Source organism: Sycon ciliatum, chromosome 3 (assembly GCF_964019385.1).
Source record: "Sycon ciliatum chromosome 3, ocSycCili1.1, whole genome shotgun sequence".
NCBI lineage: Eukaryota > Metazoa > Porifera > Calcarea > Leucosolenida > Sycettidae > Sycon > Sycon ciliatum.
The window spans coordinates 19,891,158-19,912,696 of record NC_088645.1 but is presented as its reverse complement, the minus strand read 5'-3'; the positions used below and the strand labels follow the sequence as shown (position 1 = coordinate 19,912,696).

The window sequence follows — 21,539 nt, the reverse complement described above, 5'->3', positions numbered from 1 at the left end:
TTTGCTTCTGCCCACAACTCGGCACTTTCCAGGCTGGTCGCGTACGCATGACATCATTACGCAATGGGCCTATGTGGACGCTCACTATACTGAAAGCACTGGCACTACTAGTACTAGGGCGATGCCCACTAATAGACGAACTTAACTAGTGACTAGTGTGTGCCACAAGCATAGCCTAGACAAGAGCCATATATGTACAATCATGTAGATAGAGCCTTGCGAAGTCATGGCCTTCCTACATACAAATACCTCCCTGTCAAATATGTTCGCCCACTGGGTAAACAATGCTGCGTTCGTCCCCGTGTGACAACTGACGGCATCAGGCGTGTATGCAGTCATGTCAGAGCAAATCATGTTGCATAAATCGAGTTCAAGTGGATTTTGATGGGACACTCCTAATGCTCTCAATATGAAACAGGTGACAGCGTTCTTGTGCATGCAGTTTCATCTTTTTGGGGCCAGGCAGTGCGACATTATTCATACTAAAAGCAGCTGCAAAACCTCTTCCGATCACACAAGAAGACCTCAACTCCCATACACCATGAATTATTGTGTCAGAAGTTCAGAACACTTAGTGAGACTGTGTAATTGTGAAGCAAAGTGCTAAAGTGCAAGTTGTCCTTCCCAGTGTGTCGTTGAAACGATCTCTGTAAAAGGACCTCCCGCGATTGTGCCTTGTGCAACTGTTCCACTGCACTCCGCTCTCAACAAAGAGTTGTTCTTTGTCGCTACACTGTTTGTCTGTGTGACAACATGTGCAATTGCTACTGAGGTTGTTGTCTGTGGGCAGACTGTGGTGGCAGACCTCAACACTTCGTTTCGTCGCTGCATTGCATGCAGTATCGTGTACTCAACTGGCAGGTACAGGGAATTCGCGTGCTCCGTTGTCCCCATTTGTACACCTTGTGGCACGCGCCTCGCTGTGAACCCTGTTCTTCTTCCCGGTGGTATCGGGCGCACCGCACACCTTCTAACCTATTTATCGCGTTCGCAATCTATCGATGCTCGTCGGGAGTGTCCTGGCCTGATTGTACAGGGCCTCTGCAGCCGCATCTTCCACGGGTCATTGGCGAGACGACTGACACAACGAGCAAGGAACGACATGGCCGCCACGGTAACGAACAAGATAGGACTGTCCCTTAGCGCTGTACTGGTGTATTGACAGCCCTAGCCCCAGCTTTGCCGAGCCTGATGTCGCAGCGAAGCCGCACGCAATTTTCCGCTTGTGGTTCACGAGGTCAATTTGCAGCACAGGGCCTACAAAAAGGCAGCGCTCTTTCTGAACTAGTCAGACTCTGCTTTCTTATCTAAAGGCAAACAGGTGTGTTTTTCTCGACCTTAATCTACCAAAACCATGTCGAACTTCCGTGCATCCAAATCTGGTCTTGCTGCCGATATCGAGAAGAAGCTCGAGGCAAAGCTGGACGAGCTGGAGGAGGAGGGTGTTCCACAAGCCATCGTTGACTGGATTAACGCTGTGCTCGACGATCAAGCGGACGTGTGTGAAAGTGCCCACTGGAAGGACATCCATGAGTTTTTGAAGGTAGGCTTGAGAGTTTTTTGGTGAAAATCTTTCCCGCCACATGTTTGCTGATCATGGACGCTTATCCAGGTCCAATAAGACCATAATGATACACATGATTGTATACTAATGTATGTTTTCTCCCAGCACGCTGATCTGGTACCTACATAAATATTATAAATCTGACCTGAGGAAACAGTGGCCTGAGTGAGGATGTGTATTGTAAGTCTCGTCGTTTCTGAGCGCTAGAGAACGGAGATAGCATAGTGATCAACGGCCTGCCATAAAGAGCCAAGTCGAGGAGATGTCTAATGCTACATGCACCTTGGCCAATTTCTTTCAGAGCATTAATTTTCTTCCCAATCGTAGTAGCATCTCAGGCAAGAAAGAGCTCCACATGTACATAATATTATTATCGTTATCATAGTTCTCGTGTGCGAGCTTCTCTCCTCATCCAAGGGACATGTACCCGAACTTTACTCTTTAGTTCACCCAAATGTACATGTGCAGTGCAGTGATAGAGTCTGTACCATACGTGCCAGTCCTCTCGCCATTATCGTAATTGACATACAGGAAGAGAAGTGGATAGCTTGATCGCTGTGCACTAGGTCACGGAGTCACCCCTGCCGGTCAGAAACATGCATGCCTAGCAAGTGATGATTACCAGATACTGCTCCATATCATCTTATCGAATCTTAATGTGACCTTTGGTGTGTGCATGTAGTATGGTGTACACGCGTACAATGAAGGGTCTTAGTTTTAGGCTCAGCAAAAGAAATGCAGGTTACTTTGCCCAACTAACGCCACAGCCACGTAGAGTAACGCTGTCTTTGATCAATGTGCGAGAGGAATACATAATACTGAAGGAGCTTGAGTGATGTCTAGCGACGAAGCGTAGAATGAAATCGTTTCGTCACGTGATGCAGGTAACACAGTCATACCACTATCATCTTCACTGCATGTAACACCAAGGCGTCATTCATACACCATGCAAAGTGCTAATCGCATGAGAGGGACATTTTTCACTCCTTCTTTTCACCAAGTAATATTTTACTTGCTCAGGAAGCGCTTTGTCATGCGCTAAGACTCACGCCTCTAGCCCTATGAGTATGAAGTGTGAGCTTCAGCAGAACGTATACTACGTGTACGTGTAGTACTAAAGGAGTATTGCAGTTACATGCACATGTACAATCATGTACATGTGCATGATTGTACATTGCAGTTCCAAAAAACATTCTATACTAGTAGAGCTTTACACTACAGGCACTAGTACGTGGATCTACCTGTATGGCCAACATGTACAGTCATGTAGATAAGTTCGCATGGCCTCCAAAGACCGTGAAACAAGCCACTTGCGCGGGCACTGAAGTGGCCACCCATACCCAGGCAGTTCTTTCAATGGTCTCACAAGATAAAACTAAGACAGCTGTACCGTGTGGCGTCACTCCTCTGGAGGAAAGACACGAATGATGCCATGGATGTATTGTAGGCCAACACCATGAACACAGTAGGGCCTCGTCGCTCCACTGCGCACTGCACTGACGGAGTGTAGGGGAGTGTGTGATCGAGTTAGATTACAATGGGAATCCCCCGACGAAACACCGCACCCTGCCGTTCGTGTAGTTCAGGTTAGAAAGGGAGAACGAAAATCTAATCTTGAAAAGTTGAAGGTATGCCCTGGAGCACCTGTGGTCGACACAGTGGGTGCGTGACGTTTTTCAGCATTCGTACGTACGTGTGCAAGTCTGTAATGAGGCCAGGACGCTTCCTGATTATAAATACATGGAGGCGAATGTACTTGTACATGACTGCCATGTATTACGTGTGAACGTCATCTTCTTCCTATGGAGGTTATTGTACTATTGTGTAAGAGCCTGCTGATCCATTCTTGTGTTTGCACAGGACGGATCACGTCTCTGCCGTGTCATGAACGCTGTCGGCGATTCAGAAGACGGCATTCCGCAGATCAAGTGTAGCAGGAACCAATCTGCCTTCTTCTGTATGGACAACATTGGCAAGTTCCTGAAAACGGCGGAGGCTTACGGTGTGAAGAGGAATGACCTTTTCCAGGTAAGATCATTGCGATGAACACGACAGTCCGGAACAGCGATGATAAAACATTGTAGGCATGACAGTGGCCAGCCGTATAAGACAATAATTATTATGCCGTCATGAATGAAATTGGTATGACGTCGAATGTCTTGCAGATCTGCATGTGCAACAGGAACAAGGCCTTTGTGCAGGCTCCAGAAAGATTTCCCAGTGCACTTCGCTGTTGGTTGGGTATTCTGGAGGATGGCACCGCAGTGAGATGAGTCCATGTTGTTGCCTCCGAACCCGCCAGCGGGAGGCGTAAACAGCCTTTCTGTTGGCGCAGTAGGTGAAGTTTAGAAAGGCACGCTGAATCCTCCCTTCAGTATGTCTTCTACGACAAAGCTATTTTAATATGTCACTTCCAGTATGGTACTCCGCACATAGACTTAATGATGACTAACGATGCTATGACTTCTTGCTTTGCTGAACCTGCAGACAAGCGACCTGTACGAGGGAGTGAAGGGACCGTTTGTGAACGTTCTCACCATGCTGCATGCACTGGGCCTGGTCAGCAAGTCCAAGTATTACCTACCAGAGTACTGCGGACGAGGAGCACTGGCCCAGGAGAACAAGAGAGGCTTCACGGATGACGAGATCCGTGCCCAGTCCGCCTCGGTCTTGCCCAAGCAGTCGGCTGCTTCGCACGGACTGGCATCACAGGCTGGTATGAGAGCACCTGGTACTGGTCGCCACATCGCCGACTAAACACCCCGGGAACGCAGCATGCCATGAACTATTGTACAAACACTAATAATCAATCAGCGGCACCAACAAATTCCGCTTGAGCAGATGCAGTCTGAAAAGATAATGAATGAGACTGATTTATTCTAGACCTGTGTGCAAGATGGAAGATGTACAGTCATGTGACCTATGTTCACGTACATGTATGTACAAACTGATCGTAGATTAGCTCTGAGACGCCAAGTACATAGAAGTACTTATCTACATGTACATGACATTGTACATGACTGTATGGCTGGGAATAGAAGTGATTGATTTCCTTTCAACCCATCATATGACTATGCTTCACACTGAAAATAATTATAATGATTCAACAAGAATACAATGTACATACATACTATTATGAACATTTTGCCGCGTGCATTCTCTCTTCCCCCCCCCCCCCCCCCCTCTCTCACTGGTGCTGTGGCCTGGAACGCCACAAGTGCTGTACAGTTGTATCCCACTTTACTTCGTATGGAGGTGCAAGACGCATAGACTGATGTACATTGTAAATGATGGGCCGGAGTTCTACCGATCACGTGATGGTGACCTTTCCGGTACTGCATATGCATGTGCATTGCATGTGAACGTGTTGAGAGAGAAATAGAGAGAAAGAAAGAAATAGAGAGAGAGAGAGAGAGAGAGAGAGAGAGAGAGAGAGAGAGAGAGAGGAGAGAGAGAGAGAGAGAGAGAGAGAGAGAGAGAGAGAGAGAGAGAGAGAGAGAGAGAGAGAGAGAGAGAGAGAGACAGAGACAGAGACAGAGACAGAGACAGAGACAGAGACAGAGACAGAGACAGAGACAGAGACAGAGACAGAGACAGAGACAGAGACAGAGACAGAGACAGAGACAGAGACAGAGACAGAGACAGAGACAGAGACAGAGACAGAGACAGAGACAGAGACAGAGACAGAGACAGAGACAGAGACAGAGACAGAGACAGAGACAGAGACAGAGACAGAGACAGAGACAGAGACAGAGACAGAGACAGAGACAGAGACAGAGACAGACACAGAGACAGACAGACACAGAGACAGACACAGACAGACACAGACAGACACAGACAGACACAGACAGACAGACAGACAGACAGACAGACAGACAGACAGACAGACAGACAGACAGACAGACAGACAGACAGACAGACAGACAGACAGACAGACAGACAGACAGACAGACAGAGAGAGAGAGAGAGAGAGAGAGAGAGAGAGAGAGAGAGAGAGAGAGAGAGAGAGAGAGAGAGAGAGAGAGAGAGAGAGAGAGAGAGAGAGAGAGAGAGAGAGAGAGAGAGAGACAGAGAGAGAGAGAGAGAGAGACAGAGAGAGAGAGAGAGAGAGAGAGAGAGAGAGAGAGAGAGAGAGAGAGAGAGAGAGAGAGAGAGAGAGAGAGAGAGAGAGAGAGAGAGAGAGAGAGAGAGAGAGAGAGAGAGAGAGAGAGAGAGAGAGAGAGAGAGAGAGAGAGAGAGAGAGAGAAAGAAAGAGAGATAAAGGGAGATAGAGAGGGGGAGAAGGAGAGAGCATGAGAGCGATATTACTCAAAGGCATGCTCACGAAATTTACCATGGCAACAGTACTGAAATACAGTAGTATTCTAGACTCGTATCAATACTTAAACCTGGTCACACTTCTGCAATAGAGTATTAAAGACGTATATTTTGCCACCACGGCTACCACCTGCTTGCAGAGACCGTTTGTACTAGGCACTGCATTTAACCCACCTTTCATCATACGGACACCTGCATAGACACGACACCTGCATAGCCAGACCACCTGTCTCTCATTCCAGACCAGTTCTCTGTGTACCAAGTAGTGGTCACTAAACACGTCCTTATCTCCCATGAACGTTTTCAGACAACAGCCATGTGTACAATGGATCTCCATAGGCATAGGCCTGAATCACTGATTAGAAATAACGCCACGGTTTGTCTGTGAGCATCGTGACAGGACCTACCCCAATCGGAAGCTTCGAGTCTTTGTCCCAGGCCAGATATGCCGTAAAGACGATGATGCCAGTAAATTTGTTGGCTCCTCGGGTCTGAATTACCGTATGGGCAACTCTGCCTGGAAATGTTCTGATTCCTCAATCAACTGGGCCTTAATCGTTGATACACAGATTATCCTCTGTTAATCAATTCCTCTTGTTCTCTAATTGCTGGCAGACGCCGAAAATCTTGGTTAGCACTCCACTCGCCTCAAGGCTTCTGCTGTCGTTCAAAAGACGACTTGGTCTGCGGACTCAAGATACATCAGTTCACAAGGCATCCCAGGATCATGCGAGTGAAAGCTGCTGACTTACTGCTGGGTACTAGACTATGAACTGAACTGGGCGGCATGTTTTCAATTTTTTATAATTATCTCTTTTCAGTCACTCAGACGTATGGTTAAGAACAGGGAGTCGTCAAATACCGGTTTTTGACGACTCCCTGGTTAAGAACAATATCATCTGGACAAATATAAAATAATAAAAATAATAAAAAAACTCGACGGGGTTCGTGTACCGGGCAGGTCAAGAACAAGGAGTCGTACAACTCCCTGGTCAAGAACCACCTTTCCGCTTCCGTGGGACGCCACCACCCCAGGATCAGGCGTCAGATGCGGCTCCTAAACGGTGGGGGAGGATAGATCAGATCCACCAACCAGAGGCCAAAGGCCTCGATCCCATTTGCCACATCCATGTATTACTCATGCCAGGCCACGACAAATATAGCCCCTCGGAACCTGTGCGCATTGTTCATATCACAAGCACTGTCGGATTCCTATTGCTATAGACTTATAAGCAACTAGCAAGTGAATTAGCCAAATCAGGTGTAAACGGTACTATGAGAGCAAGGGTCCTTTTTAAGTTTTTATTACCATTTTTTTAATTTTATGAAAGTGCACATGCCTAGATATAGAATGGAAGAGAACAACAACAGCAAGAGAACGTAGGGGAATACAAAGGCCTCTGGGAAGGGTGTATGCAACGGCTTGGAATTTTGCACATGATTTCAGCATCTGGTACGGTGCTATCAAGGGAAGAGAGTCAACATCAGAAAATCTCTCCACGGAGTGTTTCAGGTGTATGGTGAAAATAACGGAATGCTCAGGCTTCGCAAACAGAGAATGTACAACGGTGTCCCCTGCTACGTCCTGCGCGGGTTGCAGGATCAGACATGGCAACAGGTATTGCGTTTGTTTGAGTACACACCAGGGACCGCTCGGAGAGTGAGCATGATCTAATTCCAACAATGTCACCGATTTATCATCAAAGCCAATATTCTCCGCGGGTGTGACTGCACGTGTAGCTTCTCAGAACTCTGGCAGGTCCGCCGTGCTATCCCAGTCAGGCGACGTGCTATCCCAGTCAGGCGACGTGCTATCCCAGTCAGGCGACGTGCTATCCCAGTCAGGCGAAGTGCTATCCCAGTCAGGCGACGTGCTTGCAGCGGCCATCCACTCTGCTGCTACAGTTGCGTGATCCTTGCCAGATTAATCTGTTAGCACAGATACCCTAGCTACTGAACAGCCCGGTATTGATCTTCGAAAAGATTGTCTTGCCTGCTAAACTGTATATCAAGCGCATACTCCACCATCTTGGCATATGTCCGTCCGAGTCCGATCATAGGCGTAAGCCTTCATTCGACGCCTTGCTAGCTCCAATGCGATGCGATACGAGCTACCCTTCACGGCCGCCCATCACTGCTGATAATGCTCATAATAATAATAATCCTAATGGTGGTGCATAATCACTGTCATGGCCAAGAGCCTGAAGAGGCTCTTTGTTTCAGCCACCAGAAGTGGACTGCGGACAACAAAGCCGTCCATTCCTGTGTAGCTGCTGCGATCTTGTGAAGACAATGAGATGTACGCCACTGCAAATGAACAATGGCCTGAACCTGTTGACCCCACTCACGAAGATTAGACTTGGCTCATCCAATGTTTTCCACCAGCTCCTTGCCTTCTCTCTATCAGCACTAGCTGCCTATCTGGTAAAGATGGTCTCGTACGGCAGGGGCCTCCCATAACTCGCATGTAATTCAGTGCCTTCAGCGATAATCTTTGGGAATCCGAGTTCATTTTTATCTTCTTGTAGTTGGCTATTCTTCGCCTGGCACTGTCATCGCCAGCCCAAGCTCTACCGACTCCCTACCGAAATACTTCAAGTACATGTACATACATGTACTATTTTTTACGCTTGCAAGTCGACTAGTCGCGACGTTGATCAGCATCACAAGGCCTACAAATAGCGGTGCTCGATCTGATTCTGTTACACTGCTTTTTCTTCCTCAGCGAAACACAAAATAGCTCTGTCTTCCCACGCGCCCATCATCTTCGACGAACATGCAGCGACCCACTGGATATGGGCTAGTTCCCCAAACGGACGGTAAGCTCGAGGAGAAGATGGATGCCTTTGCTGCAACAGATATTCCAGAAAAGATCGTCTCCTGGCTGAACGCTGTCCTGGACAATCCAGCAGATGCGTGCAAGAGTCACGATTGGAAAGACATCCAAGAGTTTTTGAAGGTAGGTTGGACGCATTGTTGCAGACCTCTTTGGTGTCCGTTCAACAAAACCGCAGGTCTTTGTCACTATTGTCAGCCACGTTAGAAAAAAAGGTAACAAAAATGTTAAACAAGACACAATTAGGCTGGATGGTTGGCACGTGGTAACATTTAAGCCCTAATGCGGTAGATCGATAGAATAACCGAAGGACTAGATCTTGCTGGGAGAAAGGTTCTTCAGAGAACCAGGGCGGAAAGCAAGGTGGAAAGGGTGGCAGGTAGAAAGGAAGGTAGGTAGGCGCACCGGCAGGCAGGGGGCAGAACCGTAGGTATGTGCAATCTGATAAAAAAATGAAAGCGCATGCTTTCCAACGCTACGAGGAGTGTTCAATATTCGGTTGCGAAGAACTAGTGCCAGGGAAAGCTGAGTTTGGCAAAATTACAGCAATAAAGGACGGATGCTGTGGATGCTTATTTTCTTACAGGACGGAACACGTCTCTGTCGCTTCATGAAGTCTGTGGGCGATCCAAGAAGGATTCCAGACATGAGAGTTGACCCGCAAACGCAGTTCGCCTGCATGGACAACATTAGCATGTTCCTGAATGCCGCTAAGGAAATCGGTGTGAAGGACGACGACTTATTCCAGGTACGGTAACATCACGGATGACTATGATTGTATGACTCTCTCTGTCTCCCTGTCTGTTTCTCTGTCTGTCAGTCTCTTGGGCTCTCTATCTGTCTGCCAGTCTCTTTGGCTCTCTACCTGTCTGTCCGTCGGTCTGGTTGTCTGTCCGTTTGTCTGTAACTGCGATGCGTTTCTTATGCGTGTGGTTTCCTAGCTTAGGGTAGGTGTGGTTCGCATATTCATGATGATGTGCTCAATAAACTAACGTTGTACGGCTGGCTGGATACTATAGAAGTTATGGGATTGCATTATCAGTTGGGATGCTTTGGCGAAGCCGCGGCACAGCGCTGCACTAAGTCCGCCCACTAGAAAATCCTCAGAGCCATGCTGTGTGATTACTGTTGAAGTGCCTATTTGAAAATTCGCCCATTAAATCATTCACACACCTTCTATAGGTGGCCCTGAGTAGGATTAGAGGAATGGGTCACGGGTACGAAAACCACCGGGATCTAAGTGTTCCGCAGTCTCTTGCCAAGTCTTGGCCGCTTTCTGTTCTTGTTGTCGCTGCAGCCGGAGGATCTGTACAACGGGGAGAAAGGACCGTTCAGTCGCGTTATCAACACACTCGACCAAGTGGGCCGGTGTTCCCTGGCCATGCGGAACAGTGCAGTACCACAGTACGGCGCCTAGGATAACGAGCTAGGCTTCGCGCCTGAATGCGAGATACATGTGCAGGCTGTGCCACCTCGATCTTGTGTGCAAGCAAGCAGTCGCTTCACACGGGCTGGTATCCCAAGCTAGCATGGAAACATCAAGTACCGACCGCAACGCCATCGATTAATATGCCCCAAAGACATGCAGTTTTTTATATATTTTTTGAACAATTAATTCACACATTGGGACAAGCTATCAGTTTTATAGTTTTCCGTATGCTATGCTGATTTCTACAAGTAGGCATAGCATGCATATTATTATTACCAATCTCATCACTGTATTTTTGCAGACAAAGGCTCAAAGTACACAGTTGTGTTCAACATACCCATCACCAGGCCATTCGGTATAATACCGAGTGTCGTATGCAGTATGCACTATACACGGCATGGTGAGTCAGTCATTCGTGGCACCCGGCCGTAAAACAAAGCCGGACGAGTGCAGACCTATTACACAGGTTAACCTTGCTCGCCCTGTGAGGGTGAATAGCACACCGGATCTTGATAAGGAAGCTGGTCCTGTTTGCCGTACAAGGCAAATGGAGGCGTGGTACAACGCCAGTGCGCCATACAAGGCGAATGGAAGTGTACAAGCTGTACAAGGCGAATGGAGGTGTGGTGCAAAGCGCCTACAATCCCCTACATGTTCAGCAGTTTCACACTGCCATACGCACACAAAGCATGAGTTCGAAAGTCCAGGCGGCCACCTCTCAATAGGTGGCTCGAGGCAGTTGACAGAAAAATAGGATGCGAAAACGCGAGTATAAACAAGAATACAACATAATTACCTGTCAGAGCTGACAGCACTGCTTTCCTATCTAGAGGAAAGGGAAAACAGAATGATAACAAAGGAACGCGTCCTTTTGCACGCAAATAGTGCCCAATGAACTGAATGCAGCTGCCAGGTGATTAAATGCACTTCCCGGTGCTGAAAAATTCTGTAGAAATTGAAATACAGTCGGAGATTTATGTGCTTTGACGAAGAGAACGGCGCGAAATAAAGATAAACTGTTACTTAAAAATAAAGTAGAACTTGGCAAAGAGAATAGGAATCGATAAACTTCAACATAGAGGAGTGAGGGGAGGCAACAGAAGTGAAGAGAAACTGAGTAACTGCCGATACGGTGGATACAAAAAAGGAGATTGAAACCCAGACTAGAAGTGTACACTGAACAAGATAGCTAGTTTATCGAGACTGAGAGAACACGAGAATATAGTAAACGTCTACTGACTTTTGATGTGTGCAAAGGCGATAATCTAGATGGTCGTGCACACACTGCACAAATTAAGCTAGCAGATAGCTCGGTACCTTGTTTCAGGTTGATCATGGTAAAAAAGGTAGGCACATGGCATGTAGTTGGACAAGCGGGTGGCAGACTGGACGGGATGATGGAGAGATTCGGTGCTTCAAGAGTGGCATGGAATGATATTCATGGCAGTGGCATTTCCTTAACCAATGTCCCTCATCAGATGACCCTGGACAGGTGGCATGGCGACGAGGACAAGTGGCACACATACACAGTGGCACACATACACACACGTACACACACACACATACACGTACACACACACACATACACACACGGACCAAACCGGTTGGCAAGCCCACACACGCAGAGGCACCGGTGACAATGCTCTGTGACTGGGAGAACAGCGTCAACCCAGAAGTACGGCATAATGAACGAGACAGTGACCACATGTATGAGATACAATTCCACCGGCGGCTTGCTTGTGTACTGCACCGTGACGGAACAGCCAAACAGGGTATGGCAAAGTGCCGGAATACGGCAGTGAACATCTCTGTGAGCATCGTGTGTGAGAACCGTGGGTCGATGGAGTAGAGCTAACTCACTGACAACCCTGGTACAAAGCGGGGAATACATGTCCTGCTGGTGAATCAGACGGACAGGCAGACTAGCAACACAATGATGACATAATCATGACGTCATCATGGTATGCCAGCATGGCTTGGTATGCATGAGAAGCCATCTTGTCACTACCAGTACATTACACACTCAACCCCTATGGAGATAGTGTTCAATGACACCAGGGGTGAATAACAAACACTGTGGCGGGCGCCATACAGCCGTACAAGCCGGTGCAGATTTGGCTAAGAGCCCCGGGGGTCCTACAATAACACAACTATGCCTACAGACACTCTAGGAGGCTTTCAGGAGAGGCACACGTTCAGAAAACCATACTCTTTCTTGCTTGGACCCACGGCGGCGATATCCTGAAGGGGAGAGGGGGCAGAACAAGACAAAAACAAAGACACGAACGCACACACACACACACACACACACACACACACACACACACACACACACACACACACATACACACACACACACACATGTACACACGAACACACACACACACACACGCACGCACACGCACGCACGCACACGCACACACACACACACACACACACACACACACACACACACACACACACACACACACACACACACACACACACACACAAATACAACAGTGATATATTGAGTCAGTAAAAAGGCTGTACAGTGTAGTGAAAAGCATAAACTCCACAACACCATCATCATACACTGTACGCATACTTTTACGTGCATTGCACTACAACACAAAGACTATGTACACACAGTATACGCAGCCTACTGACCCAAACATCGCGTGGAATTCCGATTCAAATCTGGCAATCTGTATTTCTGATAGTGGTGAAACGAATATACTAAATATTCGAATATTCGTTCGGTTTGTCACATTCGAACGAATATTTCTCATGGCGAATATTCATTAACCCGGTACACAGAGTTTACCGGGCGATTTCAAACTTTCGTATCTTCGCTAATACTTGACCGGATCGCTTCCTCGACAGCTCTATCGGCATTAGAAAACTGTCAGCTGTCGTCTCCAAGCAACCCGAATGCGATCCGAGGTTCTGGAGTGGAGTTACGGCGCTCGAACGAAAAATCTCGTCTCAAGCTGGGTTTTTTTAGCGTGCAAAATGCGCTTCAGCTGGGGATTTTGTGAACATTGACCTAGGAATGATCGAGAAATATGTGCCTTCGTTTGCCATGCCTAATGATAGTGGCAATATCCAATAAAATTACTGAGAGGAAGGTGTGTGATGTCATCCGTGTAACAAAAGAATATTCGTTCGTTCGTTCGTTCGTTAAGCCACAGAATATCCGGCTACTGGGATTTGCTATTCGTTTCATCACTAATTTCTGATCTCCAAAGGCAAATTCTCCAAAGGCAATCTTCTCAACTGTGTCTTCACCATTGACTCTATTGTTCTATAGAGGTTGTACAGATGACGTCATGGTGGTGAACGAGGGGATTCTCCTGTGGGCGCAAGTACACAGCGTAAGTGAATGGATTCGCTTGAGCTAGTGCATCACTGTGCTGTGGCTTTGCCATTCGCAATTGAGAGCGCATACTCAATCCGGATGCCATGTCGAAAGCTGTTAAGAATCTTGTCCGCAAGATGACTTCCCAAAGCCACGCTGGCCGTGGGGGGAATCAGTCACCCTTCGGTAGTGGTTCTAGGTCTTCAGACAGTGACGCCGCGCCCAAGGAACGTAGATCTACGAAGAGACAAGCGGAAAGCCCAGCAGAAAGTTTGCGTGCCACGGATGACGATCCGGTTCTGGCAGTGCCCCGCCCACCTGGAACTGACAAGACCCCGTGCGTGCTGCTGACAACCAGCGACAGTACCCCAGCTGGCAGCGGGCTGTCTGAGTTCTCCAGAATGCTAAAAGAGTTCAAGCGAGAACTGCGTGATGATCTTCGCCGCGTTGCTGAAGACATCGTAGAACCGCTGAAGGTACGTGTGTGCGCAGTGGAGTTGCGGCACGATCAGCAACGAGAGGAACTCAGGAGACTGACCGCTGAGAACCGTAAGCTAAGGGTGCTTGTCGACAAGTGTGCTGAATCCGTCAATAATGTAGAGAATGTTGCAAAATCCGCCATTAGCAACATGGAAAAGAAGATTGCAAACATCAACAGCAGCCAGGCTGGCGCCACCCCCAACCCACCATGCACGGCAACACCTGCCTTAAATGACCTCCACATCAAGGTGCGTGACCTGATTGAGGAGGCCACAGAGTCCAGATTGCGCTCCAACAATGTCATACTGCGTGGCCTGGAAGAGCTCCCGTCCGAAGATCTTGCGACTCTAGTGCCGACACTGGTGCCCAATTTAGCCGCCGTGGACGTGAAGTCCGCATCGCGTATCGGAACGCGCGGTTCAAATAACGCAAGCACCACTGCCCACCAAATAAAGCCGCGGTTAGTCCACGTAGCCCTAACTGAGAGCGGCAAGGCAACCCTGATGAGGCACCGTCGCGACGCTACCTTCAAAGGGGCTAATGTTTACATTCATTACGATCTGACATGGCCCGAACAAGCACGGAGAACGGCTCTGGTGCCCAAAATGAAGGCCCTTCGCAGTAAGGGTATACAGTGCCACCTGCCAAGCGATACAATTATCTCCGGAGGCAAAGTGCTCACAGATGAGGACATCGAACGGATGCTACATGACCATGACGCGACCCAATAGGACACACCAAGGGCATCCCCAACATCAACAGCTACAACTCGCAAGCTAAGTATTGCTCATATTAATGTATGTAGTCTTTATAATAAATTGCATGAGATCAAATCACTTCTACATGCTCATAATATTGATGTATTGACCCTCACTGAAACATGGTTGACTGACACTGTCCTTGATAACTGTATAAACATACCGAACTACACCGTGCACAGACAGGACAGGCAGACTGGGAGAGGAGGCGGTGTCTGCATGTATGTTAGAGATGAGTATGATAATCGGAGATTACACCACTCCTCAGACGTGGAAGTGCTTGCTGTGCAGATAAATGTATGCCAACAACCATTGACCATATTCGGCATGTACCGAGCGCCAGCGGTACCTGTAAGCTTCTGGTCGATCCTCACTGACTTGATCGACGACTCGCTGAGACATGCCCCAGCCTCCACCTCCTCTATTGTTCTAGGAGATTTCAATGTGAATGTACAAGATCCTAATCATACACACTACTCTCATCTACAAACACTCTGTAGTGATTTCGACCTCCGAAATGTTGTCACCTCACCAACCAGGTATCCAAGCGGAACAACGATAGATCTAGTATTAGGCTCACTATTAGCACCCAACTCCACTCTCACCACACCACCTGCAGTACTCAGCGGGACTGATATAGTCTTCAGTAGTTCGACTGTAGTTGCGTGTGATATTTCAGACCATAATCTGGTTCATGTTCATTTCACCGTCCATTCTGATGCTCAGCCACACCAGACGAGTAGACAAATACAGATACGCAAGCCACCAGTTTGGTCTCTGAATATCATAGATTTCCAAGAAACAGCCGCTGAGAAAATGTTCAACCTGTCCCACCACACTAATGCCTCATCGCCAGAGTCTCTAAACACACGCATTTTACATTGGCAGACTGCAGTTCAGGGTGCACTAGACGAGCATTGCCCTGCTAAACGTGTGAATATCAAGAAAGCATACACTCCAGCCCCATGGATGGATGGATGATGAACTCCGCCTTCTATTGTTTAAGCGCAAACGGGCGCACCGTGCAATGCTCAGACACCCAGTCCAGTCAGATCTCGTACAACAGTTCAGAGCACTTCGCAGGTGATATACCTTGGTATAGTTCTTGACGAACATCTCTCCTTTGGAGTTCACTTTTCACAATTAGAACGTAAACTAGGCTGTAAGTTAGGAATCTTTAGAAAGGTCCGAGACCATTTAACGATCGATGCTAAGAGGGCTTTCTACATCTGTTCCTTTCAGTCCATACTTGAGTATGGGTCTAATTCCTTTGCTCACTGCCTGTCTGCCTCCCTCCATGACCGTGTTGTCCGACTTAGCAATAGAGCGCTGCGTATTGTATTTTGCATGCCCCGCGTATCTGATGTGTCCCTTGTTATTGCCCGCTACCATATCATTCCCTTGTCTGTCAGGTACCAATTCAAGCTGTACGTTCTAACGTACCGTGCGCTTCATGATCTGGCTAGTGTCCTTGTTGCTAACTGTTTCTGACTCCGCTCTAATTCTACCTGCACTATTTCTCGCACCCGCTCTCAAGTGTCCTCTTCCCTTGCTCTTCCGACAGCCAAACGTCGCTATGGTTTATTTTCTCTCACTTTCCTTGGCTCTGACCGCTGGAATGCCCTCCCAGCCGAGGTCCGCTTAAGTTCTTCCCTGCATACCTTCCGTAATTCTGTTCTTCATTTCTGAGGGTACCCTGTCAAAAGGCCTTAGGCCTGTGGGGATTGCCCTATCAAAAATTTAATAATAATAATAATTTGAAACTTGGATGTTGAGCCATAAATAAATGTAGAAAGGAAAAGGACATATGGATACGAGTTAAGAGTAACTCTCCATCACTGTAACTGGATCCTATATACAGTCAGAAAGTGCAATAACTAGGCACAAAACTAACAAGAGTACTGAGACATTTGACGTCCTGACACCTAGCTTCAACACATCTCCGTAGCGCTAACCGACAGCCTTCCAACTTGGAAGGTTCAAGGTTATGAAAAGACCAAAGAGGGGAAGGCAAGCGCAACGAAAACGAGCAAAAGCCACAGTCCGAACGGAACAAAGAATGTCGATTGTTACTGGACGATGACAAGACCAGTACGATATTTGACAAAGCGGTCTAACTACAATTCGAAGCAGCAAAGCACCTTCCAAGTTGGAAGGCTGTCGGTTAGCGCTACGGAGATGTGTTGAAGCTAGGTGTCAGGACGTCGAATGTCTCAGTACTCTTGTCAGTTTTGTGCCTAGTTATTGCACTTTCTGACTGTATATAGTATCCAGTTACAGTGATGGAGAGTTACTCTTAACTCGTATCCATATGTCCTTTTCCTTTCTACAATAATAATAATAATAATAATAATACCAAGCATGTCAACTGATGATGTCATCATATAGAAAGTACCGCATTTGTCCGGTTGTAAGTCGACCTTTCACGACTAAAAATAGAAGGAGAAAGGGTGGGGGTCGACTTACAACCGGGATTCGACTTATAACCGGGAACTATCAGTATTTTACAAAAAATGACCTGCACTGCATGCACGAGTGCACCGTGTGTACACATTTGTGCCAGTTTATTGGCCTTTTTCGAGGACTGGGACGTTATACCCTCCAATAAGGAAAGTTTACATGATTTGTTGATATGTTAGTAGCAGGGAGTTGTTAGTAGTGCTTCGTTGGGTGATAACTTTAAAACGCAGAACTGAGACCTCCGGATAGGGGGACGACTTATAACCGGGGTCGACTTACAACCGGTAAAATACGGTATGTCAAATGATGATGCCATCATGTACAAAGAACGTCAATTAATGATGTAATCACATGGCCACTAGCGCAATCCACAAGGCAACAGTGGGCACTGGCAAGCAGGAAAAAGTTCCGCGTCACTTGTAATCATCATGCCTCCGATAGCAGCCAGCTGGCACATAGAAGCAGTGTATTCCTACTTGATTACCCTTGTCAGACTACACCCACTCACCTCGTCTTTCGCCATCTCCATCCTCCTCATCCTCGTCCTTCTTCTTTCCCGTCTTGAGGCATTGCACAAGAAGTCCAGCGATCAACAGCAGTGGCCAAACGGCCGTCAACATGACCCATGTCTGGAGCGTTGAAAACGCACGGACATGAACACCGATGCAGACAGACACACAGGCAAACAGGTAGACAGAGGGAGAGAGACACACACAATACACACATACACACACACAATATACTCAAAGGCAAAACAACAAATAAGTCCATTTTTTTTTTTTTTGGGAACACGGCCCTACAAAGAGACATGTGGAGACAAACACAAGACAAGACACAGGGGATGTAGGGACGACGTGCCGATGTACAGGGAGCAACTCGACCGACCAGGGGTCTCGGCGTTAGCGTTGCAACCTGGCATCGAAAAAAAAAGGGGGGGGGGGGGTGCATGGTCAGGTAGCAAGAATAATAATTTGGTGCGAGAAAGGGGCGCTAGTATTGCACCAAATAATAATTATAAATACGTGTAATGACTAAACCAGGAGGGAAAATGAAGAAAGAGAACAATAATCATAACAAGCAAGTAGTAGTAGAGAGGTAAATACTAAATGGGTCTCAAATCTCAATATCATCGTCACAGATACTGTGTGGACCACAGCCATCTCTTTCGGATTAGATCTTTACATACGTTGACCTTGAAGGTTTGGAAGCGTCTTGAATGAGGCTCGTGAAGCAGGAGGTCCGCAGGCAGGTTGTTCCAGGGTGTGATGGCGAAGAAGGGGAAGGATAGCAGGAGGTAGTCAGGGGCTGTGCGAGGGAGTGTCCACTTCAGCTGAAAGGCATGGTGCGTCTGACGTTTTTGCCGTGTGCACATGCTAGCTACGGCAGGGGGCTTGGTTGGTGGCAGCATGGCCTTTACCTGGGGAGGCCCTGGAATGTAGTGCAGCTTGAACAAGTATGACAGGGCTGCCACCATCCGACGAAGCTGAAGACTTTGGAGGATGGTTCCAGGTCCCAGGAAATGCAGGGCACGTTGCTGAACCTTGTCCAGCTGGGCCATGTTAGTTGCGGCTGCGCTCGACCAGGCCAGTGGGGCATATTCAAGTAGGGGTCGCACGAATCCCTTGTAGACCGTCACTCGACCATGGTCGTCCAGGATGGGTGCTGCCTTTAAAAATGCCATAAATAAGACCCATGCTACAAAGCAGCTGCTTAGCACGAGCAACAGCAGCAGCAGCAGCAATAGCGGCAGTGGCAGCAGCAATAGCGGCAGTGGCAGCAGCAATAGCGGCAGTGGCAGCAGCAATAGCGGCAGTGGCAGCAGCAATAGCAGCAGTGGCAGCAGCAGCAGCAGCAGCAACAGCAGCAGTTGCACTGGAAGCATACCTGAACACACTTGAGATGCGGGGACTTCCCCTCCATCAGTAGCCAGGTATATTGCACGGCTGCGGCATTCTCCACATAGTAGTCCAGGCCGTACGTAGTCATCACCGCACCTGTGCACAACACACACACATGCACGCACGCACGCGCGCGCACGCACGCACGCACACACACACATACACACACACACACACATACACACACACGGTTAACACTATACTCGGATGGAGAGCCACAGATCAAACTTAAGACGAAAGAACCAAAGGTTGACAAGTTACCCATGGTTGTCCAACACTGGCGGAAACATGCTATTGATGAGGCATAACGTGCAGCAGTTAGCACAATTACAACTATGGGCCACTTGTAAACCTTTCGTCCTTTCTTTTTAATTGAAAACATGAAAAAAACTGTATCGCAACAAGGAGGATGAGCTGACATGACATTGCGTTACTTTATTTCACTTGAAAGCAGTGTTCCTTAGACGGAGTCTGGACATTTATATTTTCCTCTTAGACTGTTTTTGCGTCGTTTCCATCGCTTGGCATTGCTTTAAAATACATTAATTCAGGTTCACAATATTGTTTGAGTATAGCTCAGACTACATCTGTGATCTTTTCTGTCCTGTAGGCATCTAATGTAGCTTGAACTTTCATTGCCTATGCAGAGCAGATAGGTACCAGGGGCTCCACTGACCACAGGTGTCGGTTGCGCATGCTCGGATTGGATTGTTGTTGTTGTTTTACCAGACCAATAAGTAGTGAGTCTTAGTGTTCGTGAGAGCATGTAAGGATGCAACAGAATGCACATGTACGTTCGTCCGCAAGGAGACAGGACATAACAATTTGGCGTCGAAGATAGAAGACGAAGATGTCTCGAACGAAGCTTGAATTTTTTGAGAAAGGTGATTTTCGTGAGTACGCAGAGAGATTCACATTTTATTTTTTCGCGAACAACGTAGAACAAGTCGCAGCTGGTGCCATCGCGGCCGAGCAGAGAGCGGCGCACACACACGGAAAGCAGCTGTCCTGATCAACCGAGTGTCCGCTGAGAACTACTCCATCCTGAAGAGTCATTGTCTGCCCGACAGCCCAGCGCAGAAGACATTTGCGGAAATCGAAGCATTGCTCACGGAGCACTTCGAACCGAATGTTAGCGTGTTGGTGGCGACACATAGGTTCCAGAGAACTAGTCAAAAAGGATGGAGAGTCAGCGACACAATATGCAGCAAGAATACAGAAAGCAGCTATGGATTTTATGTTTGATGTGTACTTGGACAGAACAATCAGAGATCAGTTCGTCAGTAAGTCAATGAGCGTCACGCAGGAGATCTTGTCCAAAGCCAAGGAGAACTCAAGCTTGGCAGACGTCGTGAAGATGGCATCAGCTTACGAAACAGCATCCAGACTCGGAGCAATTGACGGCACAGCCCGTCCACGCCGGCCGTTCAACTGGAGCATCACGCACGTCGACGAAGCAAGCAAACTCCGAAGTCGTCCGACAAGAAATGTTCTCGGTGTGACAAGTCTGGTCACAAACCTTAAGACTGCGAAGTGTGATGCGTGTAGGACGGTGGGTCACATAGAGAGAACTGTATACAGGTGCTAAATCCGAGATGAGTCAAGCTGATGTTGCTCGTCACTTCGAAGTCGCTCAGTCAACGATATCCTCCATTCTCAAGCGCAAGGAAGCAGCACTCGAGACGGCACCAAAGGACATGTCCAAGATGATCAAGACGTACAAAATGCTCCTTGTAAAAAGGGCAAGGAGATCGCAGACACACTTATGTGAGGGGGCTTGCTGGATGCTCGTCACTGCCTTCAAATGACATCGCCTGGAAGTCGCATGTCCAGCGCTTCCTGAAAAAAGCGGTGCGTCGTGTCGAGAAAGCTGCATAGAGAAGCAGGTGACACAGATTCGGCAGCAGCAAATTATTTCGTGAATCACACATTCATGGTCAGAGATCCTCGCCAATGTTGATAGTGTCTGTGACCCAGCCGAGTGTACAACATAGATGAAACGGGCCGGTTATGGCGGGCATTGCCGAATCGGAAACTGGCTCACACTGATGAGATGCTGAAAGGAGGCAAGACCCAGGAGGACAGGGTGACAGTTTCCATCGCCATCAGCATGGATGGTGCGAAGCAACGCCTTTTGGCAATATGGTACTCTAAACTACCTCGTGCTTTCAAAGCAGCCAACATTACCCCAGCTGCTGTGCTGCAGGGCAAGTGGGAAAGCAACACAAAGGCATAGATAAACAGCGCAGTGTTCTGCAGCTGGCTTAGGGATTGGGTGAGTAAGGCCAGCAGAGCAGGCAAGTCCATTGCCCTGCTAGTCGACAATCGTGCAGCCCACAAGTTTGACTCAATTGCAGATCGCCTCAGGTCTACGTGAGTGATGTTTCTTTCTCAGAACACCAACAGTGACATGCAGGCATGTGACGCGCTGCCTATCGTCACACAGCAATAATGCCC

The 21,539-nt window shown here is 47.9% G+C and overlaps 3 protein-coding genes across 3 annotated transcripts in view; 2 read left to right on the top strand and 1 right to left on the bottom strand.

The window, feature by feature from the left end:
- The first annotated feature begins 909 nt into the window (after positions 1-909).
- Positions 910-4,843, top strand: LOC135811680 (transgelin-3-like). The gene is made up of 3 exons (XM_065324914.1): positions 910-1,543; positions 3,425-3,592; positions 4,052-4,843. Exons 1-3 carry the CDS (start codon positions 1,355-1,357, stop codon positions 4,319-4,321), a joined length of 627 nt encoding a protein of 208 aa, XP_065180986.1. The 5' UTR covers positions 910-1,354; the 3' UTR covers positions 4,322-4,843.
- A 3,645-nt stretch (positions 4,844-8,488) lies between these two features.
- Positions 8,489-10,428, top strand: LOC135811678 (myophilin-like). Its single transcript, XM_065324913.1, has 3 exons — positions 8,489-8,840; positions 9,304-9,465; positions 10,015-10,428. The coding sequence occupies exons 1-3, from the start codon at positions 8,658-8,660 to the stop codon at positions 10,132-10,134; spliced, it is 465 nt and encodes a 154-aa protein (XP_065180985.1). The 5' UTR covers positions 8,489-8,657; the 3' UTR covers positions 10,135-10,428.
- Positions 10,429-10,848: 420 nt separating this feature from the next.
- LOC135811677 (transmembrane protein 198-like) overlaps positions 10,849-21,539 on the bottom strand; it is a gene marked incomplete at its 5' end in the record, with an annotated part of 14,827 nt that continues 4,136 nt past the window's right edge. The window contains 4 exon segments of the mRNA XM_065324912.1: positions 10,849-11,630; positions 12,356-12,387; positions 17,693-17,813; positions 19,069-19,178. Coding sequence (XP_065180984.1) covers positions 11,604-11,630; positions 12,356-12,387; positions 17,693-17,813; positions 19,069-19,178 — 290 coding nt within the window. The 3' untranslated portion in view covers positions 10,849-11,603.

What these genes read in the sequence shown, in the direction of transcription:
- LOC135811678 (XM_065324913.1), top strand. Translation starts at nt 8,658, where the DNA reads ATGCAGCGACCCACTGGATATGGGCTAGTTCCCCAAACGGACGGTAAG. An exon ending in ACATCCAAGAGTTTTTGAAG is followed by an intron (nt 8,841 to 9,303) that starts GTAGGTTGGACG and finishes ATTTTCTTACAG; the next exon opens with GACGGAACACGTCTCTGTCG. An exon ending in AGGACGACGACTTATTCCAG is followed by an intron (nt 9,466 to 10,014) that starts GTACGGTAACAT and finishes TTGTCGCTGCAG; the next exon opens with CCGGAGGATCTGTACAACGG.
- LOC135811680 (XM_065324914.1), top strand. Translation starts at nt 1,355, where the DNA reads ATGTCGAACTTCCGTGCATCCAAATCTGGTCTTGCTGCCGATATCGAG. An exon ending in ACATCCATGAGTTTTTGAAG is followed by an intron (nt 1,544 to 3,424) that starts GTAGGCTTGAGA and finishes GTGTTTGCACAG; the next exon opens with GACGGATCACGTCTCTGCCG. An exon ending in AGAGGAATGACCTTTTCCAG is followed by an intron (nt 3,593 to 4,051) that starts GTAAGATCATTG and finishes CTGAACCTGCAG; the next exon opens with ACAAGCGACCTGTACGAGGG.